This window comes from Prenolepis imparis, unplaced genomic scaffold (assembly GCF_030444845.1).
Source record: "Prenolepis imparis isolate NDT839.2.m4 unplaced genomic scaffold, iyPreImpa1.0 SCAF_5, whole genome shotgun sequence".
In the NCBI taxonomy this organism is placed as follows: domain Eukaryota; kingdom Metazoa; phylum Arthropoda; class Insecta; order Hymenoptera; family Formicidae; genus Prenolepis; species Prenolepis imparis.
Window position 1 is genome coordinate 14,810,834 of NW_028141163.1, and position 22,759 is coordinate 14,833,592.

Sequence of the window (22,759 nt, forward strand, 5' to 3'; positions counted from 1 at the left end):
TCAATATCGGAGTAGCGAAGAAAGAGTAATGTCGATTTTTCGTCACTAAACTATTAAATACACATTATTTAATTATTTTAATTCACTTTTTCGATTTTATATTACGAATGTTTTATAATTTATAATTTTTAATGTTTATACGATCAATTTCAATGTCAATATGGAATTGTTAATTATTGATATCTCGATCGCACACAGTTAGTTAACAAAAAGTTAATTTTAGAAACAAGATAAATAAAAAATAAAATTGAAAATTTAACTTGCATACAAAACTGAACTATTTCTCATTATAGTACTAGTTTGCATTATATTATACTTGCGCATTCATTTTTTAATTATGCGGACAGAAAAAGCATTTAAGCAATTAAACACAACTATAGAAATAATTCAATATGTGCTATATCGAAATCCATCTATTACGAAACACAAATACATCTTAAAAAATCGAAATCTTGTTATATTTAATATAGTTTTATGCTATAAATGATTGGGTATTGTAGAGAAGAATGTAAAAATGTTTCGGTAAAAATACTTGTTTTTATTACATCGATAGGATATAACTCATTGTTATCAGCGAAAAAAAATCACAAATATGTTTTCATTAGAAAGTCACTCATCGAGTCTGACGGATGACAAGAAAATGATAGAAAAATTTTATTACTTTACCTTAGCATTATTCCTCTGTTCCTCCATTCTATATTACTAAATTATATTTCATATGTTTTATATTGAACTTTTCCCTATTCTCTGTTCCTATTTTCTATTCTTTATTCCCTGTTTCTTTTATTGTGCGCAGCCCCTTAACCATCACAAATACAATTGCTTATACAGTTTTATTAAAATATATTTTAGGAAGAGCAGGAAAGGGTCAGATATGCACAGATGACGGTAGTAAAATTGGTAAAACGTTTATTAACTATTTAAAAACGATGAAACAAGGTGAACATGAGATTGACAATTCAATAAGTAATATTATTAAATAGACTATAGAGGTGTATAATAGGTGTCTGCAGTAATTATTCTCTTTATATACGGTCTTTTACATCGAGACAGACATCACTCGACAACTTGACGAAGCCAGGCTCTCTGTCCTTCAGGCACAAGCCGAAGCTCGTCGCTCCGTATCTCGCTCTATCTCGTATTGTGATGCGCGCTTAATGATAATAGTCTAAGACTCGCGGTAGGAAAAAATAGCCCGAAAGCGTATATCTGCGCGATATCGTTCCTCGCGAGTTAAAATGTTACTACGAAATAAGGGAGAAAAAAAAAGAACGGCTCTATTCCAGGCAATCATCGCGTGTCTGATCTTACGACCCACAAACGCTGATTATGCCATCATTGTTATCATTATATCGTCATCGTCATCTCTGATCGCGACTCGCATATTCGTGTATCACGACAATACAGCTATATTACAATTAAATTGTCATAATGACATCTCGCGTCGTAACAATTCGATATCCCGTTCGCATTTTCCATCGGGAAAATCCTATATTATTATACCTTTTTGCGATTAATGCTAGGGAAACGGAAGAAGCAAGCGGACAAAGCATCGACATAGTGCACGCGATCGCGAGCTCATAGCCCGATGAACGAATGAAGGCCAAGCGAGAGATTTTATTATCGAGAGCCGCTTTCTTTTAACGCGAATTCATAGATGAAAAATCTCCGCTTATTATTGAGAAAATCAATTTTCGGTATCAGGTCCACGGAACCTGATGACCGAAAGCATCTGCATTTTCTTCCCTTTCTTTCAAACCGCCGCGGCTTCATCCGTTTACGCTTTTTATATAATTCTCCCGCGACACATCGTATATGGTGTAAGTACATCATTGATTTTCTATCCTCTCTCTGTCTTTTTGCCAATTGCATCGATTCCGCTGAAAAGTCGTGCAAGTTTAATCTCTCACATTCGATCAGCGACTGATCCAATGCAAAGAATTATACCTTAAGATACAAAGGAGCGGCATAAACCTATACGCTCACGCCGAAAATTTTTACGAGAACGCGACTAATGGGCGTGAAAATTCATCACCTCGTTAGGATATTGAATGATATCGCGTAGCTGAGCTGCGTATGAAGAAAAAGCTGCCATGCTTCTTCCTCTCTCTCTCTCTCTCTCTCTCTCTCTCTCTCTCTCTCTCTCTCTCTCTCTCTCTCTCTCTCTCTCTCTCTCTCTCTCTCTCTCTCTCTCTCTCTCTCTCTCTCTCTCTCTCTCTCTCTCTCTCTTTTTCTCTTACTTTCTTCGATCCCTTATCTCCACCTGCTACGTCTTTCCATCTCGACATTATATACGCGAGTATAATATGTATTTACAATAATACACATACCTACTATCATATAGTAATAATTTAGTAATGATATTTTTAAATTACAATAGTGTTTTTTGCTCTTTCTCTTTTTTCTCGTTTTTTTTTTGCATCGCCCATTTCGCAAATATAATGTTGCACATAACCCAGTTACTGGCTTAGTTATCTAGCTGTACAAAACATTATATATCGCTATGTGTGTATCTAGCAGCTAAAGATTTGTCCTGTGAGGTTTCTTTTCTCTTTTTTTCTGCATTTTTTTTCTGTGTTTCTTTTATAATCGTGAGGTTCGCGTTAACACATACATAACGTCTCGCTGGGGCTATAAGTTTTTCTCTCCTAGCCGCGTTTCTCCTGTTTCGTCGAACTCGACGAGTTCCTGGCGCATTGAAAGTGCGCTTAAGTACATTAAAAAATACCGTGCTCGAGAGTATGATCGAATACGAGCTCACTTTGCAGTAGATAATCACTTCGGTCGAGTTCTCCGATTCGAAGAAACCCCTCCGAGTTGCCTGCTAATTCGATCTCGACGTACACGTCATACAAGTTTCTCGAGCAATTGTACAATGCCTCTAGTTCGCGAGGTTAATTACTAAAATTAAAGACGATTACACACAAATAATCGACGATCATATGATAAAAATTGCGAATTTCTCTCCGTTACTTTCTATTTTATTGGAGACCTCAGTCGCGATAAAATTCAACATGATGAGCACGTACGAGAGTAGTCCAGTCCCCTCGTTTCGCTCGACAATTTTCCACTAGATTTCGAACTAAGGGGAGAATAAATCACACGTGTCCCCCGACTGACTTTAGATTTATCAATTTTTCGCGGAAAAAGTGGTCAGGATTCATATTATGGAGGATCGTACCCTGCTACTTAAGTATTCTCTCGACTTAAATGTCTCGCGGCGATTTACGTCGCGTTGCACGCCTTAAGTAGGGACCTTGTGCTACATGAATAATTGATGGGATATGGGAGGGAGAGAGGGAGGCACGGGAAAAGGGCGGCGTTAGAGCGTTACTTAATTGTATTTATCGTGAATAATTAAGCTTGACGCCTCGGCGGCAGGGTCCAGGCGTTGGGCCCATGCTGAGCGTGGGGGGCAGGACGTCACAGTTGCTGGTCCCTGCATGGAACCCAGATGTTCGGTCCTGATTGCTCGGAAATGACCTCCTTCACTTTTACGTAGATCTCTTCGGGAGTGTCTCCTTGGACGACGGCTGCAAACAAAGTACAGCGATTCAATTAACGATGAGAATACTTAAATAATCATTGGATCGAATATAATGTTTTCTTTGTGGATTTTAATTAATTTTTTAATCAATTTTAATTATTTTAAATATATATTTCAATTAATTTTTTAATTAATTTTAATTAATTTATATAAATTATTATTTCGATCAAAGTTGCTTAATGTGTCGTGTAACATGTTATATATGAAAGAATAACTTTCTTTTTTATAATTAAAAGTTAATACGATAATAATATAAAACAATTAAGAGTTGAATTTTTAAGATTTTTGATAAGAAACTTTAAAAACGTAAACGAGACGTACCAGTAAAATATTCACCAAATTCTTGTTCCATTTTCAGAGCGCGTTCGTACGTTTTTTTTGCTTGCTCCTCGGTCATTCTCTTGTTCATTTCCCTGCAAAATGATAATAAACATCGATATTTGAATGAAATAGATAATAATGAAATTTCAATATTAAATATCGATAATTATATTAAACTCACATGACAGATTCGACCGATTTCGGCTTGATAAAGATGGCAATAGGATAGAGTTGGGCTACTTGTAACCTCTTGATAGCATTTCCACTAACATCAAGAATACAATGTTTGCCCTGAAAAAAAGATTGTAAATTTTTCGTAATTTCTTACACACATGTTAATGTATATAATATTATGTATTTTTTTAACCGCAAGTAAAATTTTTTACGATGACAAAAAATTAAAATTTGTATTAATAATATATACTTTTTCGGCTACTTCTCGTACAGATGCCACGGACGTTCCGTAAAGATTGTCGTTATACTGTCCGGCCTCTATAAACAAATGATTCTGTATATCTCTTTCCATTTGTTCCCTCGAAGCCACAAAATGATAATCTCGTCCGTCCACTTCGTATTCTCTTCTACTCCTTGTTGTATCTGTAGGCAAAACGCGCAAATAGATCGATAAAAAATTCTGTTGGAATAATTTTGCGCATCAAAAGAAAAAAAAAAGAAAAAAAAATCATCCGTCATTTATTGTAATATCGGACGACACTCACGTGGTACACAGCTGCCGAATTTATCAGGGAACTCGGAGATGAGATCGTCGTTGATGCGATCCTTGAGCGGTCCGAGAACGATCACAGGACGCGTGTACTGTATCGTCAGCTGTTGCACGGCTTCGTATGAAAGCACGTTCTCTTCGCTGCCTGTAATATTTTAATCAAACATCGTACATACACGATATATGCGCCATCCCTCTTCCTCCCCTTCCCTTTCGAGAAGATGAGAGGCTTCTCTCGTTGTTAGCAAATCTCGCATTCCTTCAAATCTTTGACGGTATGCACACACGCAGGTTTGCCCACTCAACGACAGAAAAAAAGCAACACTCTCATCCCCGAAGACAAACAAGATCCCAGCGCGGTCCTTCAACCGATCCCGAAAGACAAGCTCTCTACGATCCCTCGTGATGTCATTGATTAATCGACACTTCCACGAAACAAACGGACGCGGGACAATATCACATATACAGAGAGTTGGAGCAGATTGGGGGATCCACTTGAAACAATTTCTGACCCCGGTTGACAGATATCAATTCTCTCAAATGTCAACCTCTCAAACTGTTTCAAGCAGTCCCGGCTCTCTTGCTCCATCGGCGTTTTTCGGACAAATACACAAAGTACACGTTTCTCTTGCCGGACGATTCACGATGGTGCATGCTTTCAACGTCCGGGAAATAAAATTGAAAAGCGGGGAGCAAGCTATATTTCCTAATGACTAGAAAATCTAAGCGATCCAGGGATATCGGGATATATAAAAAATGGCGTTAGTATGTGTCTAGCGACTATATACACTAGTACCTACTTGATAGAAAGAAGGGGAAGAGATCTCTAATCTGTAAATCGATATATTTATATATAGCCGTCCTGCTATACGCAAATCACTTGATATTAATGCGAGCACAAAATGGCATCGTCGCTACTTTCTCTCGGATTTCAATCCCGATAATCGAATACGTGTCCGGAACTTTTGCTCCGAACGTGAGGAAGAGACACTGCCGCCTGTTTTCTGGAGACGACAAGAAGAAGCGACGCGATTTCTTCGTCTATTTGCGCGCTCTCTAATTGCATCTGCTGCTGTTAATGTCTACGGGCTCTACGATCGAGAGACGAAGAGCCGACAAAAAAAAAATACACGAGAAAACAGGTCGTGGAAGCACGTCGCGCAGCTGTCTCAATTGCGAGCAAAGCGCAATAGCGCGAGGGCACGTTTCGTCAGTAATTTAACGCGAAGAAAAGATCCGGGAAATTAACGTCTGCCGAAGAGACGAGATAGACGTTTCTCGATTGGTATCTTAAATGGAGAGAATTGTATTGCACTTCGATTTTTTTCTATCATCGCGAAAAAAAAAAATTATTCGGTAAGCTGTAGAAATATGTAGCAATGGCACACAAAATCTTACACGTCACATAGAAAATAAATATTAATATAAAATTGATAATAGTAATTAAAAGACGACAAAAGCAAATTAAAATGCTATCTCTTTCCGCTATAATATCGTCAAATTATATCTCATGTAATTTATAGCCGCGTTTAAATGAATTCCGCGACCCTGATCCGCATACAATTCGAATGACAATAGAAGCGTTAATGGGAATGGATCGAAAGATTTCTAGATCGATATCAAAGATCGTTAGAGCGTTGACACACCCGGGATTATAAAACCACATGGTTATTCATCCGAATATCTTTCTCGGGATAACCGCCCGTCGACGGGGAGTTACAACTGTCTGCGCACAATCTGCGTTAATTTCCTAAGAATTAATAATTTCTTAAGAAAAAAAAAGAGAAAAAAAATCGATTGTGTGTAAGCGTCGCGCTCACACTCCGGATTCACACATTTGCTCTCGGCTACGACTTACTAAGCTCCTCATTGGGCTCATCGGCCTCCTTTTCCAGATAAACTAACGTGAGTTCCTCCATATACGGCAGCTGAACGCGATACAAAATTTCTTTACTCCCTGCGCAAGACAAACCTTGAATGAATAAGAGAAGGATACTTTACGTAATGTGAATGAGAGGCGAGTGATGGACGGCGAAGACGCGGCGGCGAGGAAGAGCATTCGGATAATTAAGATCCTAGAGTGAGATCTAAGTGACTTAAACGCGAAGTTTCGCGGATGAATAACGATTATTCGTATTCGCGACAAGATCGTCGCAAGTTCTCAGTGATCGGCCAGCAATTCGAGTCGACTCGAAAATATATTGGCAACTTTCAAATTCGCACATAGTTTTCCCTTCAAATTTATAAGATTTTAGCAATTTTATTTATAGATTTTTTGTGTCCGAAAAATAATCTACTTGTTTTTTTTATTTTAAATGATATTAAGAAAGATATTAAAAGATATTTTTTATTTAAAAAATATTTAAAAGATATCAAACAATTCTTTTAAAAAATTATTTTTTTAATTCAATTTTTTTTTAACTTTCTATACATTATCAATTATTTTCGTTACAATTTTATGCAAGGACACCGTTTTGTGTCTACCGTGTATTATTGAGCTTGAAAAAATTTTAGAAATATATATATGTTTTTTAACTATACGAATTACATCATTACTAATAACTAATAAAGACCTCAAATTGACCTTTTCATCTTGTATATGCTATCATCGAAACAAAACAATAAATGTTGCGATGCTATGCTGCCCATGGCGACGTAGATATATACCTATATGTAAAGGTTGACATTTGATTCCTGAATTATCGTTGGTGAATGAATGCAAGCGTGATTGATTATCTCGCAAGAATGAAACGGTGGACCCATAGAGAATATATCGTGATTTTCCGGTCAGAACGTTTCACAATTATGTGTTTGTTTCTATATGTCATCGTTTAACGAAATTTAGATCTGTGTGTTATGCTTAATTTTACATTCTCTACTTCTCTACTATATAAATATTAATATATAGAATGCATTTATTAGACATTATATTACACAATGTGAATTGCTATTCACAATAATGTAATTTTTGTAATTATTATTATTTAAATCTTTCCACGCACGTAATCGTGAAACAATATCATGACCGAAATTTATTATCTTATATAGCTGACCCAGGCAATACGATTTCTTCGATGTGAGGAAGAGTAGGAAAGATATGAATGAATAGAAAGAAAGAGAAAAAAGAGAGAAAAAAAGAGAAAGAGAAAGAGAGAAAAAGAGAGAAAAAAGAGAAAGAGAAAGAGAGAAAAAGAGAGAGAAAAGAGCAATAGATAGATAGATAAATAAAAAAAAAGAGCGGGAATGAAGAGAGAAGAGATAGAGAGAGAGAAAGAGAGAGACATGATTACCTTCAGTGTTAGTGTCGTCCTGGGTGTAGCACAGCATGAATGCTAGAACATAACAAGTTGAATATATTTCAGTATACGTTGCGTACTATAAGTAAGCGGCCGTTAATTATCGCTACAATTAATTAAAAGCGCTAGACTTTCTCGAGGAGACTCTCCTACTGCACGCGTGTACGTGCGCAGTTTTGGACGCACGCACGAGATGGATTCGATGGACCATGAAAGTTGCAAAATGCATGTTCACATGATACGCGTATATATATATCTGAAGCGTCGGAGAATTGTATCCCTTTCACACGTATAATATTTTATTATCTCGTGCGCGGAATGCAACATCTCGTGCAATGATCACGACACTGAAAACGCTCTCGATGGAATGTTCGCGTTTTTCATCTGTATATGTATAAGCATCACATTAGAAGCGTAACGTAACGCACAATTTATACCAGTGTATGCCAGAGTGTGTTCTCACGAATAATCATTAGAATCTCATGCTCGAAAAAAAAAAAAATATCCAAGGAGAAAGAAAAGATATCAGCTGCGCGACACCAGACTGTCAACACTCTTCCTTTCGCCTTTTCTCATCTAAGTGTTATAAGAAGCGTATATAATACCTTTCGGTATTCGTCAATATGTCGAATCGCGAAAAGATTTTCGGAGGAGCGACACACAAGAACTTTTCGATCTAACAGTGAGAATGCGTCATACATGCATCTAGCATTTAAACATTTTCATTTTTGATTTTCATTTTCGATCGAAGTGTCCGTATATGATCTGTGATGAAGATGACGATGAAGTGCTTCATGACACGATCCTTCGAGATGAACAACGGGCTGCGTTTCTATCGCATCTACTCGCCATCCTTTAAGTGGAAAAAAAAAGAAAGAAAAAGAAAAGAGAGGATACGAGCTACACTTTAAATCTTGAGAGGAACATTCGTTCTACCGTGCTGGACCGCTACTACTATACAGGCTATAGAACCTCCAATAGTGAAAAGCCAAAAGTTAGAAGCGAAGCCGAGAGCGTAAATAAAGAGCGTGTCGGACGGAGTGTTAGTAAACCAGAGATTCTGCGGAGCAGAGAAAAGTTCAAAGTGCAGCGTGCATGCGCAAGTAAAATTGGGGTGAATGTTGCGGCTGCTCTTGTGCTCTCTAACTGAATGATTGCAAGCGATATTGTTCGCAACGTAACATTTGCGAGATTCGATGGCAATCGATACGTAAACTCGATCAACGCAAGATTAATTATAGGCTTTATCAAATATAAAAATTAACAAATATATACATACAATTGTATTTATATTATACTAACATATTAAAATTCTGGCACTATCTCAATTTCGACTTTTGCTATTATTATTATAATTCGACTAATTTCATTAGGAAAAAAAATGTTTCTTTGTACAAATTGTGTCTTACTTTGATATGTTGCTACAATTTTGCTCGAATCGCATTTCTATGTGGATTTTAAAGCTTGCGCAATGCATCATTAAACGTCGCGTTTGAGAAATGATAAAAGCACACACATTTACAGAGCTTATTACTTGTTTGACTAATTAAAATACTTACGGGTAGGATCGTTCTCATTCTCGGGTGTGGTGGGCGTTCCTACACAAGCAGGCAAAACAAAACACATGTCACGTTTTCACATGATAAAAAACACAAAAGCTCATTCGGGATTTGGGCGGGTCTGATCGGGCCTCTTTGCGTCGCAAGTTGGGGACCCCATACTCTGATAATTTTTTATTCAAATAATTATCCTTGATCTTTGCATGAAAATGAATATCATAAGCACTGACTTCTGTTAAAATTCTTTCTACTACTCATTGTGCATTATAAGCTTCTGAAAGATTTGCGCGCAAAAACGATTATATAAAAATCAGGACTGCACTAAATCAGTATTGCATTAAATTTTATAATTAAAAAACACTGCGGGGAACAAAATAAAAGAAAACTTGTAAGTTACTTTACGACAAAAAAATGCTTTTTGCTAATAAATGATACTTTGAATTAGGACCTTGAACGACTCTGTCGCACAGGACGTGGCGATGAATCATTAATAATAATTTCACCTATCGATTACGAAGCTTGAAAATGAGGAGAGAACAACCTCATAATTCAGCGGTTAAAAATCGCATGATATATATACTGTATAAATATAGGCGGATACATACGAGAAAAAACACGTAAAACACAGTAAATATGGGCCAGAGAACATGCACAGAACGTGCAGGAGATGGGAGAAAGAAAAACAATCTAGACACTCACGTTCCTGATCGGAGCCATCCTCGGACTTGTCGTCCTTGCTCTTCATGAATGGGAACTTCCTGCTGAACGAAAAGTTCTTTTTCTTCCGGTCTAACGTCGATTGCTGAAATCAATGAGTTCACTGCGTCCGAAATCGAATATCGTAATTCGCAAATCGCGATCGAAAAACAAAAATATATTTTGTAATTTTGTGTGCATCGATTATATTCATTCGTGTGACGATTTTATAAAATATTTATCTTTGAGGGAAAGATATTTTTTAGAGAGGCAACATCATAACTTGACATGTGAGTTTAAAATGATTATCTTTGTCTTGATCATATTGAATTTATAGCAATCGAAAACCGTGGTTATCGATTGCTATGAATATTTATTAGTCGTCTAGTCTCATTAGCGTTAATGAGTCCGAGAGAAACATTGGCGGGTGGACATGCTTTTTCGATTATGCGCATTATAAATTATTTTATTGCGCCAGAAATGCGCCGAAACGCAATTTGTGCCACCAAAATGCTTCATCAAACTTTTCAACTGCATAATTTTAAAGCAATAAAGTGATTATATCAAATATATCACATTCATCGATGATTTAATATTTTATTTTAATATTTCTATAGCAAAACCAAACTTGAATATTAAAAAATATCAAAAAACGAAATCATTAATTAAGAATAAACGTACAATTAAAAGAATTATATATTAAGACAAAATTTTAAACTATGTGATGTGTGCATAAACTCGAGTTGTTTAAATTTTCAATAAGACATTTAATCTTCTCTAAACAAATTGTATTTCGTGATTTATTATTAAAGAAAATAGATTCCAAGAAATTTCTATTCGACTCACCTTATCAAGAATGACTGGCATGTGTCCCTGGAATTTGACAGAACGGTCTCTGGCACGCTGCTTGCGCTCCCATCGCCTGCGCGAAGGTATTATGCCCAGACCCTCTTCGTCGCCCTGAGAGGTGACCCTTCTTGCCTGCCACCATTCGTCGTCGCTGGCGTTCGTCACGTGTAAAATCTCACCGTAACGAAATGCCAAGCCACGGCTCGGTAGACCATCGTCCTTGTTGGGGTCGTAATCGAATAACGCTCTTCGGAGAGGAAACCGTAATGTTTATTTTCGCATTTTAAATAATACGCGAAATCGAGAGTAGCTCGCGAATATTAATTAACCGTTAAAAGGATTTCGTCATTAATGATTCGGATTGAGCAAAGAAGGTAATAATCGCGAGGAATTACCTCACGTAAAGTGATTTCTTCTGGGAGGTCCTCATGAGGGTGCCTGTCATCACATTTTGTTGCGAGATTTGTTGTTTAAGATCCTGGATCTTCGCTTCGAATCTATTATAATCCTCCGGTTTATATTGCACCACGATTGTCACTGTCTGGCCAGTGCCCTAAGTATCATCACGTCAACGAAAATCGAATATATTATTTCCGACATATCGCTCGACTTTCAAAATTTATGAAATGCGAAGAAGAGATGATTTGCAAATTAAAATGGTTAAATTATCGCACCTAAAAATCTCAATGTTTATTCTACGTTCAATACTTAGAGAGAACTCTAATTCGAGATTTATTTCACAACAAGTATATCATGATGTTTGTTTACGAATTTTTTTTATATATAATTTTTTATTATTTTAATATTGAATTTTTTTATTCAAAGAAGAGTTGATTCCAAAGATAATATGTGTCGTATAACGTGAATAAAGTAAGATCCTTACCTTGAGGGCCGCGGCGGCCTCCTCGTGAGTGGCTGTTCGGAGGTTGATACCATTAACGCTCAGTATCTGATCGCCTCTGCGTAATTCCCCACTGAGATCGGCCGGACCTCCGGCTAAAATGAACGAGATGAAGATGCCTTCGCCGTCTTCACCGCCGACGATGTTGAAACCAAGGCCGGAAGATCCTTTATTCAATACGACAGTGCGTATTTCCCTGTAACATACGGAAAAAGTCGATATTTAATTGACAATACTTTTAAGAGCATCAAGTTGTTAGAAAAAAAAATTATTAACAATTATATATAATTATCTATTTCTCATAAAAAACATCCTTAAATAAGGATAGAATTTTGAAGAAATAAACACATACACACAAGTGTATTTATAAATTATAGACAAGTGTGTGAAAATGTTCTCCATCTAAAATTCACGCTGAAATATTTCGTATCAGTGCATTTTAATCTCGCGAGCAACCACTCTGATGCAATCGCGCCAATCAAAGTGCAGAAATTCTCCGTGTTCTTGGCCGCGATTATCATGTTAATTAGAAGATTCGTTGATAAATTCGATTACCGCCGAGCACTTGTCTTCGCCCGGATTTCAAGTGTACTCTGATATAACGAGATGCATAATGAGAGGACTTGCGTGAATAATGACAGTTCTCGAGCGGCGTATCTTGAGTATATGCATATGTATAGTGTCATATCGCGCGCATAAATGCATCTTGATCTACTAAACAAGGATTCTCCGGTTGAAATATTGGAATTTCACATTTCGCGAGATTAAAGCGACGCCAGAGAGACTGATGGTGATGCGTATTTTGTATATCCAGCGATGCAATATACCAACGTGCAATTATATCGGGCGAAATCACGGTTGCAACCTTAATTATCATCATGAAATTTTGACGAACCGCGCAGTTCTGTCGCGCGACGCACCAAACAAGGTTATCGGTTATTTTCTCATAATAAAATATGTATATGTTCATATAGGAAAATGTTATATTGAAAAATTAATTATTCAAAGTTATTATTTCAACTTTATAAGAGAAAAGAAATTATTGCAAAAGACATTCTTTTTGAAAAACTGAAAAAATCTAAATATCTTTCTGGATATAAAAATATTCGCTTTTTGATACATACATTATTTGATCATATATTAAGTAACAAGCGATCCCGTATAATAATGATTACGCATGAATTCGCACGATGACGCAAAAACGAGTCGTCGATCAATGAAATGTCCTACGTAAGCGCTTACGTGCATCCAGCGTTCAAGTCATCGGGACGTTTATGTACTAGCTAAATGCCCTTACATATATATATTTATATATGTATCGTATAAAAAAAATATTATCAAAAGAAACTATTCAATTTTTAGAAACTATTATGCGAAAAGCTATACTCTAGCGTCTCGACTTTGCACATTTGAACATAATTACAAGTAACGAATAATAAATAATTTAATATGAAATACATCCGTTAATACTGTAGAAAAACTCTTTATTTATAAAGAAATGACGTCTATATATTTAATCCGCAATTTCCCGAAAGGGACAATGGCAATTTCGAGAATTGCACGTCATCGCTGTCGCCAAACCGGGAGTGCGATTAGCGAAAATTCCTGCGAACGACTTATGCAACCACGCCTCGATGTAATCCACCGCGTCTCGGTTGCAATCTCATTTCAACAACCCCTTGCAATCGCTCGCTTGCGTTAACAAAGACCTCGAGTTAACATTCGTGTGCCGTCGTCGCCGGGGTCGCATTAAAGTCGCGTTAACTGCGAATGCATCTGCGATTGTCCCTTCGCTTATCTTAATTCTATGAGACAAATGCAATTCGCTTGTCGTGCACTCGGGACGCATATCATCTGCGAAATAATAACTAGTAGAATCAGAATTTTCGCGCGCATCAAACGTTGCAGCCATTTCTTTGGAATTTATTATTATTGCTTTATCATTATTGAGTAGTATGAGAGTAATAATTCATTGAGATTAATAATATAATTAAAATAATAATAAATTGCTTTATAAGATAATTTATCGAATTTCATATTTTTACGTAACGTGTGCGACAAATGCAAACGTAGTTTGTTTTTAATGTCAATAACAATAACAGTTTTATTAATAATAAAAGGGAGTAACAAACTTATGATATGTAAATTCATTTAATGAATTTAAAAAGTTTCGTTATTTTACTATTATTAAAAAATATTATTAAAAAATCACCGTTTTTAAGAAACTAGAACAACACAAGCACGCGCTACGCGCGCGCTATTCAGTTTTATGTTTAAAAAAATGATATCTTTTAAAAAATAATATAAAGTTTGTTTAAACTCGATTAATATTTTTTCACAAAAATTAGTTGATTGTAGCGTTAATTTGCTAATTAAATTTTAAAATAATAATACGTTAAAAAATTAAAATAGTAATATGTTGTAAATAATATGTTTTAATATCTTATTCTCGATTAATATTTTTTGACAGAAATCTCAAACAGAAGAACTGTCAAAAATATTAATCGAGTTTAAAGTAGTATAACATATTATTTAAAACATATTATTATTTTAAAAATTAATTAGCAAATTAACGCTTTAATCAGCTGATTTCTGTCAAAAAATATTAATAAAGCGAAAATTTGCTAATTAAATATTCTAGCTTACATATTTATATTTATATTGTGTTATAATGCGAAATAATAAGATTATTTTGTTTTCAGATCAATGTGTGCTGTGTACTACAACTCCGCTATTGTACGTATCGGTGAGTGAGAAATTGTTTATTTTATATAACATTTTTATAGCGGTAATGAAGGTGTATATAATATGTGAAAATATTAAAATAATAATATAATTTAAATAATATGTTATAATATCTTATCCGCGATTGATATTTTTTGACAAAAATCGGCTGATAATTGTCAAAAATTTTAATCGAATTAAAAATATTATAACGTTCCTTTCTAAGAAAGGCATGTTAATTGTAAGTCGATTTTCGCACGTATTGTTGTATTTTTTCCGCGATGCTGATAAACTGTTTCGATTCGTATTGTACGTTATATTCGTAACATATTCGAGAGGATTAGTAGTTTAACAGTTTAAAATAAAATAAAATAAAATTATATGTTTTAAATAATATGTTATAATACTTTAAACTCGATTAATATTTTTGATAGTTATCAGCTGATTTCTGTCAAAAAATATTAATCGAGTTTAAAGTATTATAACATATTATTTAAAACTAATATTATTATTTTATTTAATTTTATTTTGAACAAACTATCAAACTGCTAACCCTCGCAACATCCTCTCGATGTTACGAATATAACGCACAATGTGAATCTTGACAGCCAATGAGCATCGCGGAAAAGCGACAACAATAAACTTCGATATATGCGAGTATCGATTTTACATATCTTTTTTAGAAAAGGATGATTTATTCAGATAGCGAATTTTTGTAATATTACAAATGCTAGATTTTCATACGCCACCAATTACGTAGTGTAATTGCGATAGCACAAATTTATATGCAATTCGCTGTTTATTAACAGCTCCGATGAATAAAAAAAATCTTTTTATTAAAAAATTATCCAAGAGGGAATATAATACACGCAGTAATACAAGAGAAACATATTCTCTCTCTTGTTTCCCGTTTCTTATCATTTATTAAATTGTTCAACGATTAATAGAGAGGGTTTAGGTCAGTTTCATCCCTGAGATCCCTTTCCGTTGCGATTGGCTCAACCCTGAACGGGGATTTATATGTCTCCGTACGGTGGAGAGTGCGCGCCGGATGTGCGTAAACGTCCGCAGCATCTGTTTCTGTCAGTCTGATACGCGCGTCAACGCGAACGCGCATTGCTCGCAGCTGCGGCACGGATTGCATTATTGTATGCTCTCGATTCGAGACTTCAATTCCGAGCGTCCTCCTTTTTTCGCAAAACAGGCGCGTCACCGTCTAGAAAATGGATTTTCCAACGTCGTGATGTTATGCAATACTAAAAAGGGCAAAGGAGATACATATGTATATACGACGCATTCGTGATATTGCATATCGACAAGTAATAACGCAACGCTGGTAGAATGTGAATAATTTATAGGACGTTTTCGAAATTCAGCAAAATTGATCACTAATGTTACGTAATATGATTACGTAATATTATATATGGAAATTAATTTATATACGCTATGGTTTACCTTTTTATTGAGAGCGTAATCTAGCTCCTTTATACAATCGCCGTTTTATTTATTTTTCGACCGAAAATCGAAATGCGATATAAAATGCATAATTTGTTTATAATATGTAATGACTTTTTTTTTGTCAAATCGCTCTGAAGCACATCACTTTCCCCATTTCATCATCAAGAGTAACACATCTCGCATATGTTGTTTATTTTATTATTATACTAGATGTGTATATCTCTCTATCAAATACTGCACTGGATCTCGTTAGCAAACGAACGCGCACGTCTCATCCGATTTTTCATTCACATCTCCTTATTTATCCTCTAGTCTCGCACGCGCGACGCACCCAATTTACGCGATCGCACCCGAACACGGACTGTCTCGGACGTGCCATCAAAACGCGCACCTGTTCTTCCGTAGCGTAGGCGGAACAATGACGTAATGCCGCTGCGGTTCCGTTGCTGGAGGATGAGTAGTGACCCGTCGAGGAGGAATCATACGACGTCGCGGCGCACTTTCGGTCGCGCTACTGTCAGATGACCATATGTCAGATGATCCACCACCGGATGCGCGCGATGCGATCGCTATCGATCTCGCGATCACGATTTCGATCAATCACAGATGTAAGAGCAGTGGATGAACGGAAGAAAGAGGGAAACGCGAAAAAGCGCGAAAGGGCGCGCGCGATCTCTCGAACCAGCTGATGCGACGACGTCGCCTCCGCTTCTCTCTCTTTCTCTCGCGAACCAACAACCACGACGACGTCGTCCCGACATCCGTTGGGGGCGTCGCGGCGGATTAAAGGCCGCGGAGCATAGGTGGCCACGGCGCCGTGTCGCCATGCGCCGCGCCGCCGAGGCGGCCGCTGCGAACTCTCCTCCACTATCGTCCAGGATCGATAGAAATAAGCTGACTCTCTCTGGCGCGTTCTGCAACGCCGCGATCCTCTTTGCTCCACCGATGCCTCGCGCTGTCGCTCTTTCGGAAAACTAGGGCAACCCGCTAAACTTTTAGCCTTTTTCGCACGACCACTCACGGCCGGTCTAAACATATCGGCGAAAATTTGCTCTTTCATGGGGGGGAAAAAAAAAATATGCGATGCACACACAGGAATAGATGTGGGATATATAGATGGTATATAAAGATAGCCGAGAAGGTATAAATTTACCCTACGCCTGAGATAAATTTCCTTTGGACTGTGCGGAGAAAAATTTTACACGGAGAGATTTTTTTCTTTAATATTTATAAAAAGAAATGAGATACACACGCAAAAATGTAACGGGGTAAGTAGATCTTGTATCCACAATAGGAACTAGTGAAATGTAGATACGGAAAGCAAAATGATAATGGGGATATTATATGAATAAAAAAAGAAAAACATATTAGAATAAATATAGTGAATATAAAGTAAAATATTAAATAATATAAAATTAATATAAATATTTTTAAAAAATGAATATAAATATAATATGAAATAATTTTTATAAACGCATATAATTATCCTTCCGTTCATTTATAAGAAAACTTCAATAAGTGTTAAACGATACATGCAACACTTAGAAAAGAAAATGACATTTAGAAGAGATGGAAATATTCTGTTTTCGTCGTCTGGACAGATTAAATGGAATATTCACTTAAACAAAAAAAAAAGAGAAATTTTCAATAAACAAAAGCCATAATTTAATTAAGAACTTTTTTCTAATAGTCTTCGATGGAATGTCTGAAAACGGGAGAAATCTCTCGGCATTCCTAATTGTTTGAACGACTAGAAAAGTCACGAAAAAAAAAACGCTGCACTTAAAAGCGATGAGTTGTAGGGGCGCGTAAAAGTGTTGCAATCAATTATATGCTCGACGGAACTTTTATCTCCGAATGTGCGCCAACAAACCGGGAAGAAACTTCGAAGCCATTAAAATGCCGATGAATTCGATTTCTCGCGAGAGAAGTGTTGCAAAATTTTAACTCGTGATTAAACTCTCGAAGAGGGACAATTTAATTACGAGCTTCTCCCATAAGTAAAAACTCATGTCTCGTCTTTGCTTTTGCTCTCTCTTTCGAATGCAATCTCAAGAAGCTGCGAGTAATATTCATCATTGAGTTTATGCGGTTGAAACGGGATAGCAAAAAACATAAATAATGCATTTAAAGACTCTTAAAGACAACATTTTCGTGAAATAATCATAGTCAAGCTTACAATTTCCTGACTTCTTATGTCGAGATTCAAGTGTAGTCCAGTCAAAAATAAATATACGAATGTTTAGAGACGTAGAGTTTTATTTAATTTTAGTATAAAGACAGAAAATAAATTATACATTATATGATGAAATATGTAGAGAAAGAATAATAGAATTTTTTTCGAAGAATATATAGAAATGTGGCTTTTGTCACTTCGAGAAATAAATCAGATTAAAATATCATAAAATTTAAATCCCTAGCGCTATTTTTATTAATATTGCAGTTTTTGAAATACGAAATACAACTATATATGTATGTATATAATGTAAACGTACAACATGTAATGTATTCGGCACGTTATGCTATTACTTGCGACCATTTTGACTAAAAAAAAAGACATTTAAAAAAACAGAAAAATTTTTTATTTGGCAAAAAATAGCGGAAGTCAATCGGGAAACGTGGATCGTCGGAGCGTGATATTTCGAGTCGAATTATTTTTTCTCTTTCAATTAGAAATTGTCGTTTGTACCACCACTAATTGCAGCGACGAGTGCAATCGAAGCCAGTCTCTTGAAAATGGAAACTCACTCCCGATGTATTGCTTCTTCGATTGACCTACTTGCGAAGAAACGCGCGCGCACGACATTCTCCGACACAAATATACACACACGTATAATACAAAAACACACAACATTGTACAGAGTAGCATTCTGCGGTATCTGCGTTTTGATACAGAAACCAAGCTCTGTTTGAATCGTCGACATCGTGATTTTATGAATACTTATCGGCAACCGTTGCGACACGTGGACCATCACGAAGCATGAAAATAAAGATGAAACGTATACTTTTTTGATACGATAAAATTGTTTCTCTTATCTCCTCACGGTTGCAGTTTGCGATTGTAACACGATTACGTAATGATTTTTGACTACCAAACGCGTTCGACTAATACTTTGACGGAATCCTCATGTTTTTTAATCAATTGTGTGCTCATGTTATCAAATTAAAATAGTATCTTGTCTTTAAAAAATATAGGACGGTCTAATGATTAATATTTTAGGTAATAATAAATAAGAATATGTCGCATAAAAGTTTAATTAAATGTTATTAATTTCATTATGAAAGTGTTTTTTTGTTCATACAAATGTTAAAAATCTTTCAAATTTATTTTTAATTAAAAAAAGATTTAAATATTATTTCACTTTATACCTATAAGCATCTTTGGCCTGATAAACTCAAGTTTTTCAGACGAAAAATTAAAAACTCATGTTCAGCTTATCTTAAAATTTCACTAGAGATTCTAAAGCTTCTCTAGGAATATGCTGATAGAAGCGGATAATCCAGTCAAGACTTGCATGAACAGCACGTTCCTCGGAAACAATAGAATCTGTATAGTGACGATATGAATCTATTTTTCTCTCTCTTTTTCTTTTTCTCACGACTTCAATATCCTCTTCCGTAAGATGCTTCAGGAAATTTCCAAGGACGAGAATCGATCCTGCCCTATTTATATCTCGAAGGTCGCCTCTTTTCAAGAGTTACGCAAATATAAAACGAAGCGACGATAAAGACCGAATTTTATTTAATAATGTAGCGTTTATTCTTGTTTCGTGCTTTTTCCTCTTTTTTCGTAAAATTCAATTAAAAATATATTTGGAGCTTTAGCCCGCAAATGAAAAAAGTACCATGCGTTAAAAATATGCACAATATATATACATATATTAATCTTTAATTTATTTATCTTGTTCGTCTTTTTGAAAATTGTGACATATTCTCAATATATCTTAGTTTTCTCTGCACACAAGAAATTTAATGCGATTTAATCAAAGGCAGTTTTTCTCGAAAGGACACTTTCATCTATAAAGAATCAATAAAGGATATCAGAAGCCATTGTTTAATAACATAGATACATAGCTGAATGTTGGTGGAGGTGAGGCGGATAAGCTCGATCGATCTTGACCCGAAAAGCTCAAAGTAACGTGAGCCTGGAGTCACGGTCGCGCACAGCAAGGAGTGGCATTTGACCCTGCTCCTTATTAAGGACACCGCGCGACCGCGTGCGAAAGAGTGTCCTTGGGGCGACTGCGCCCCTCAGGGACCTCTCTCTCCGACCGCCCGGATGATTTCAAGGTTCGGTATATCACGTGTTCCTTCCTGTGCTAACACTAGGCTATATACTCTCGAGGGAAAAGAGAAGCGACACGTGAGACACGTGCATTTTACGAGGGTCGCGCAGAATGGGAGCCACATGAAAGAACTTGATCATTTTCTGTGAAAATGTTACGAAAAAGAAAAAGTTCGCAGAGAAATATCGCTTTATTATACTTCTTGTGTTTATTATACAATAACAATATCTTCCTGTTTCTTGCCATCATAAATCTAATTCAAATTTTTGAATGAAGAGATATCTACATCTTTTTTTAAATATATCTCTTGAATTCAATTATTTTTCATTTTTTTTATTATAAAGGAAAGATTAATATTTTGATAAAAATCTTAATAATATTTTTCGAAGAACGAGAATATAATCATTAAACGACCTCAACGTCGCGCTCCGCGTGAGATAATTCAGGGAGGATTGAAAGAAGATCTTACCGTTCATGACACGCGTAAAGGAAGCGGAAACGAAAGCATCGTGCAACGTGCCGAAGTTTCGAGACTTTAATGGGATTTCTGCGAGCCCGTGTATCGAACTTTCCCAACGAAATACCGCGGCGGTATTTCGTTGCGCGATCGTTCTAGCCTCAAGGTTGTCCCAACAGGGGTTGTTCACGTGTCTGCACATAAATTACTTCGGATACCTCATTCGTGGCATTAAAGGCTTTGTCACACGGTGGGAACGGAGAATAGCTTTAGGAAAGGCTTAATGAGAGGCCACGTTATAGCGATTTATATTAGAATCTTAGTAACATCTTCAATTTTTTATCAGACAGTTACTGACATCCATATTATGTATATCATTTTCACGTGTAAAATCTTTCGGGAAAAGAACATACAAATACAATATGTGTACGCGCATATATTTCCATTAACTTTAATTTTCGCCATTCCCATGTTTTTACTACATAGATATTTAATTACTCATTCAATCTAAATATTTTATTCGCTACTAAAGTAAAATATTTATTTATGTTATCCTATATTTTTTATCACGAAGGGGAATATAAGTAATAAAGCAATACCTTTTTAATGAACGCATTGAACAGAAACAAACAAACGCAGTTATGAAAAGCAACACGAATTTTGCTCAGTTGTTGATCGTATTATAGAAGCGAAGGTAGGTTGAAATTTATTCGTATGGAACAGTGACCCGGGCCTCGTAAAATCACGGCCACGACCTAAAGTCAGATTAAGGGCCGAGGTTTCCCTACGTTTTCCCTCTTGTAGCCAGAGAGGACCCCTTTTTGTTTTGACCTGGGTCAACTAGACCATTTGGAGAAAGGAAGTGCCTATCCAAAGACAGCTAATCTCATTTAGAAACGATTGATTTGCCATAAAAGCGTCTTTGTTACTGACAGTATCATTTTACAGCTGAGAGATAGGAAACCGCAAACGTAATTCTACTCGTCGAAAAAGCTCAATTTCTTTCGAGAGTGCCGTTCATCAGAATGTTCCCTATTTTCTATATTTATTTATTTATTTATTTAGAGAAAGAGAAGATGCATTAAAAAATTTATTTTTAGATTTATTTAAAGTGAGCATAATATTTAGGAGATTATATATAGTCGTTTATAATTATAAATATAAATAAATATATAAAATATCAATAAATGTAAAATAATAAAATAGGAAAATATATAAATATAACAAATAAATATGTATATGTTTAAAAAGCAAACATATCATATTTCATTTAGCGAACAAATCAAGATACTATGTATCGCAATTTTACACTCGAGATGACGCATAACGATCTATAGAAAGCAAAAACTAGTCCGATTAGTCGCGGAAGCGGCAATTCGCCAATAATTGGCGCACTTTGTGTAAAAGTTAGAGAAGCAATTAGCACTTAATAAAGCGAAGGTGTATAGTGTGTTAGTACAGAAAGGAGAGAGCTTTTATGTGAGTCCCAGAGCGGAGACTCTACGCGTAGCGAAAGTCAAATCAAGCAAAACGAGCGTAAATTCTCGATGCGGTGATAGTTGGTACTGCATAATTTGCATTTTGTCTCTCTCTGTCTCTCTTCCTCTTTTCCGTTTTCTCTATTTGGACGCACGCACCGATAGAACACGGGCTTGACGGCCCGTCCGTCACAATTACATCGTCATTTTCGTTCCGGCCGGATAATGCCTATTAATCCATCACCTCTTCCATTCCCCGTCACCATCGGCTCCCCGCCTTCTCTTTTAATGTCCTCTAACTTACTGCACGTATATTTGTGATCCGCATACATTAACCACTGCCGCCAGTACTAACTTCCGTTACGTTTTCGAGCTCTCTACCAGATGAAGCGTAAGGCATGATAACGAGCTTGCTGATGGGTGAGAATAAACACCGGTGCAAAGTGGTGAGAATGAATTAACG

General features: G+C 36.1%; 1 protein-coding gene across 12 annotated transcripts in view; it reads right to left on the minus strand.

Annotated features, from left to right (window-relative positions):
- Positions 1-892: 892 nt before the first annotated feature.
- Positions 893-22,759, minus strand: part of Dlg1 (MAGUK family member discs large 1) — a 250,297-nt gene continuing 228,430 nt past the window's right edge. For 5 of the 12 annotated variants that reach the window (XM_083037711.1, XM_083037710.1, XM_083037717.1 and 2 more), the window contains 12 exons: positions 11,876-12,089; positions 11,388-11,545; positions 10,990-11,239; positions 10,147-10,249; positions 9,448-9,486; positions 7,883-7,924; positions 6,451-6,564; positions 4,588-4,737; positions 4,293-4,465; positions 4,050-4,159; positions 3,869-3,960; positions 893-3,533 (listed from right to left, as the gene is read on the minus strand). In XM_083037711.1, the coding sequence (XP_082893837.1) occupies positions 3,424-3,533; positions 3,869-3,960; positions 4,050-4,159; positions 4,293-4,465; positions 4,588-4,737; positions 6,451-6,564; positions 7,883-7,924; positions 9,448-9,486; positions 10,147-10,249; positions 10,990-11,239; positions 11,388-11,545; positions 11,876-12,089 (1,555 nt within the window). In that variant the 3' untranslated portion in view covers positions 893-3,423. The remainder of the gene's footprint in view (positions 3,534-3,868; positions 3,961-4,049; positions 4,160-4,292; positions 4,466-4,587; positions 4,738-6,450; positions 6,565-7,882; positions 7,925-9,447; positions 9,487-10,146; positions 10,250-10,989; positions 11,240-11,387; positions 11,546-11,875; positions 12,090-22,759) is intronic. The other 7 variants (XM_083037713.1, XM_083037716.1, XM_083037715.1 and 4 more) reach the window with 7 other exon arrangements.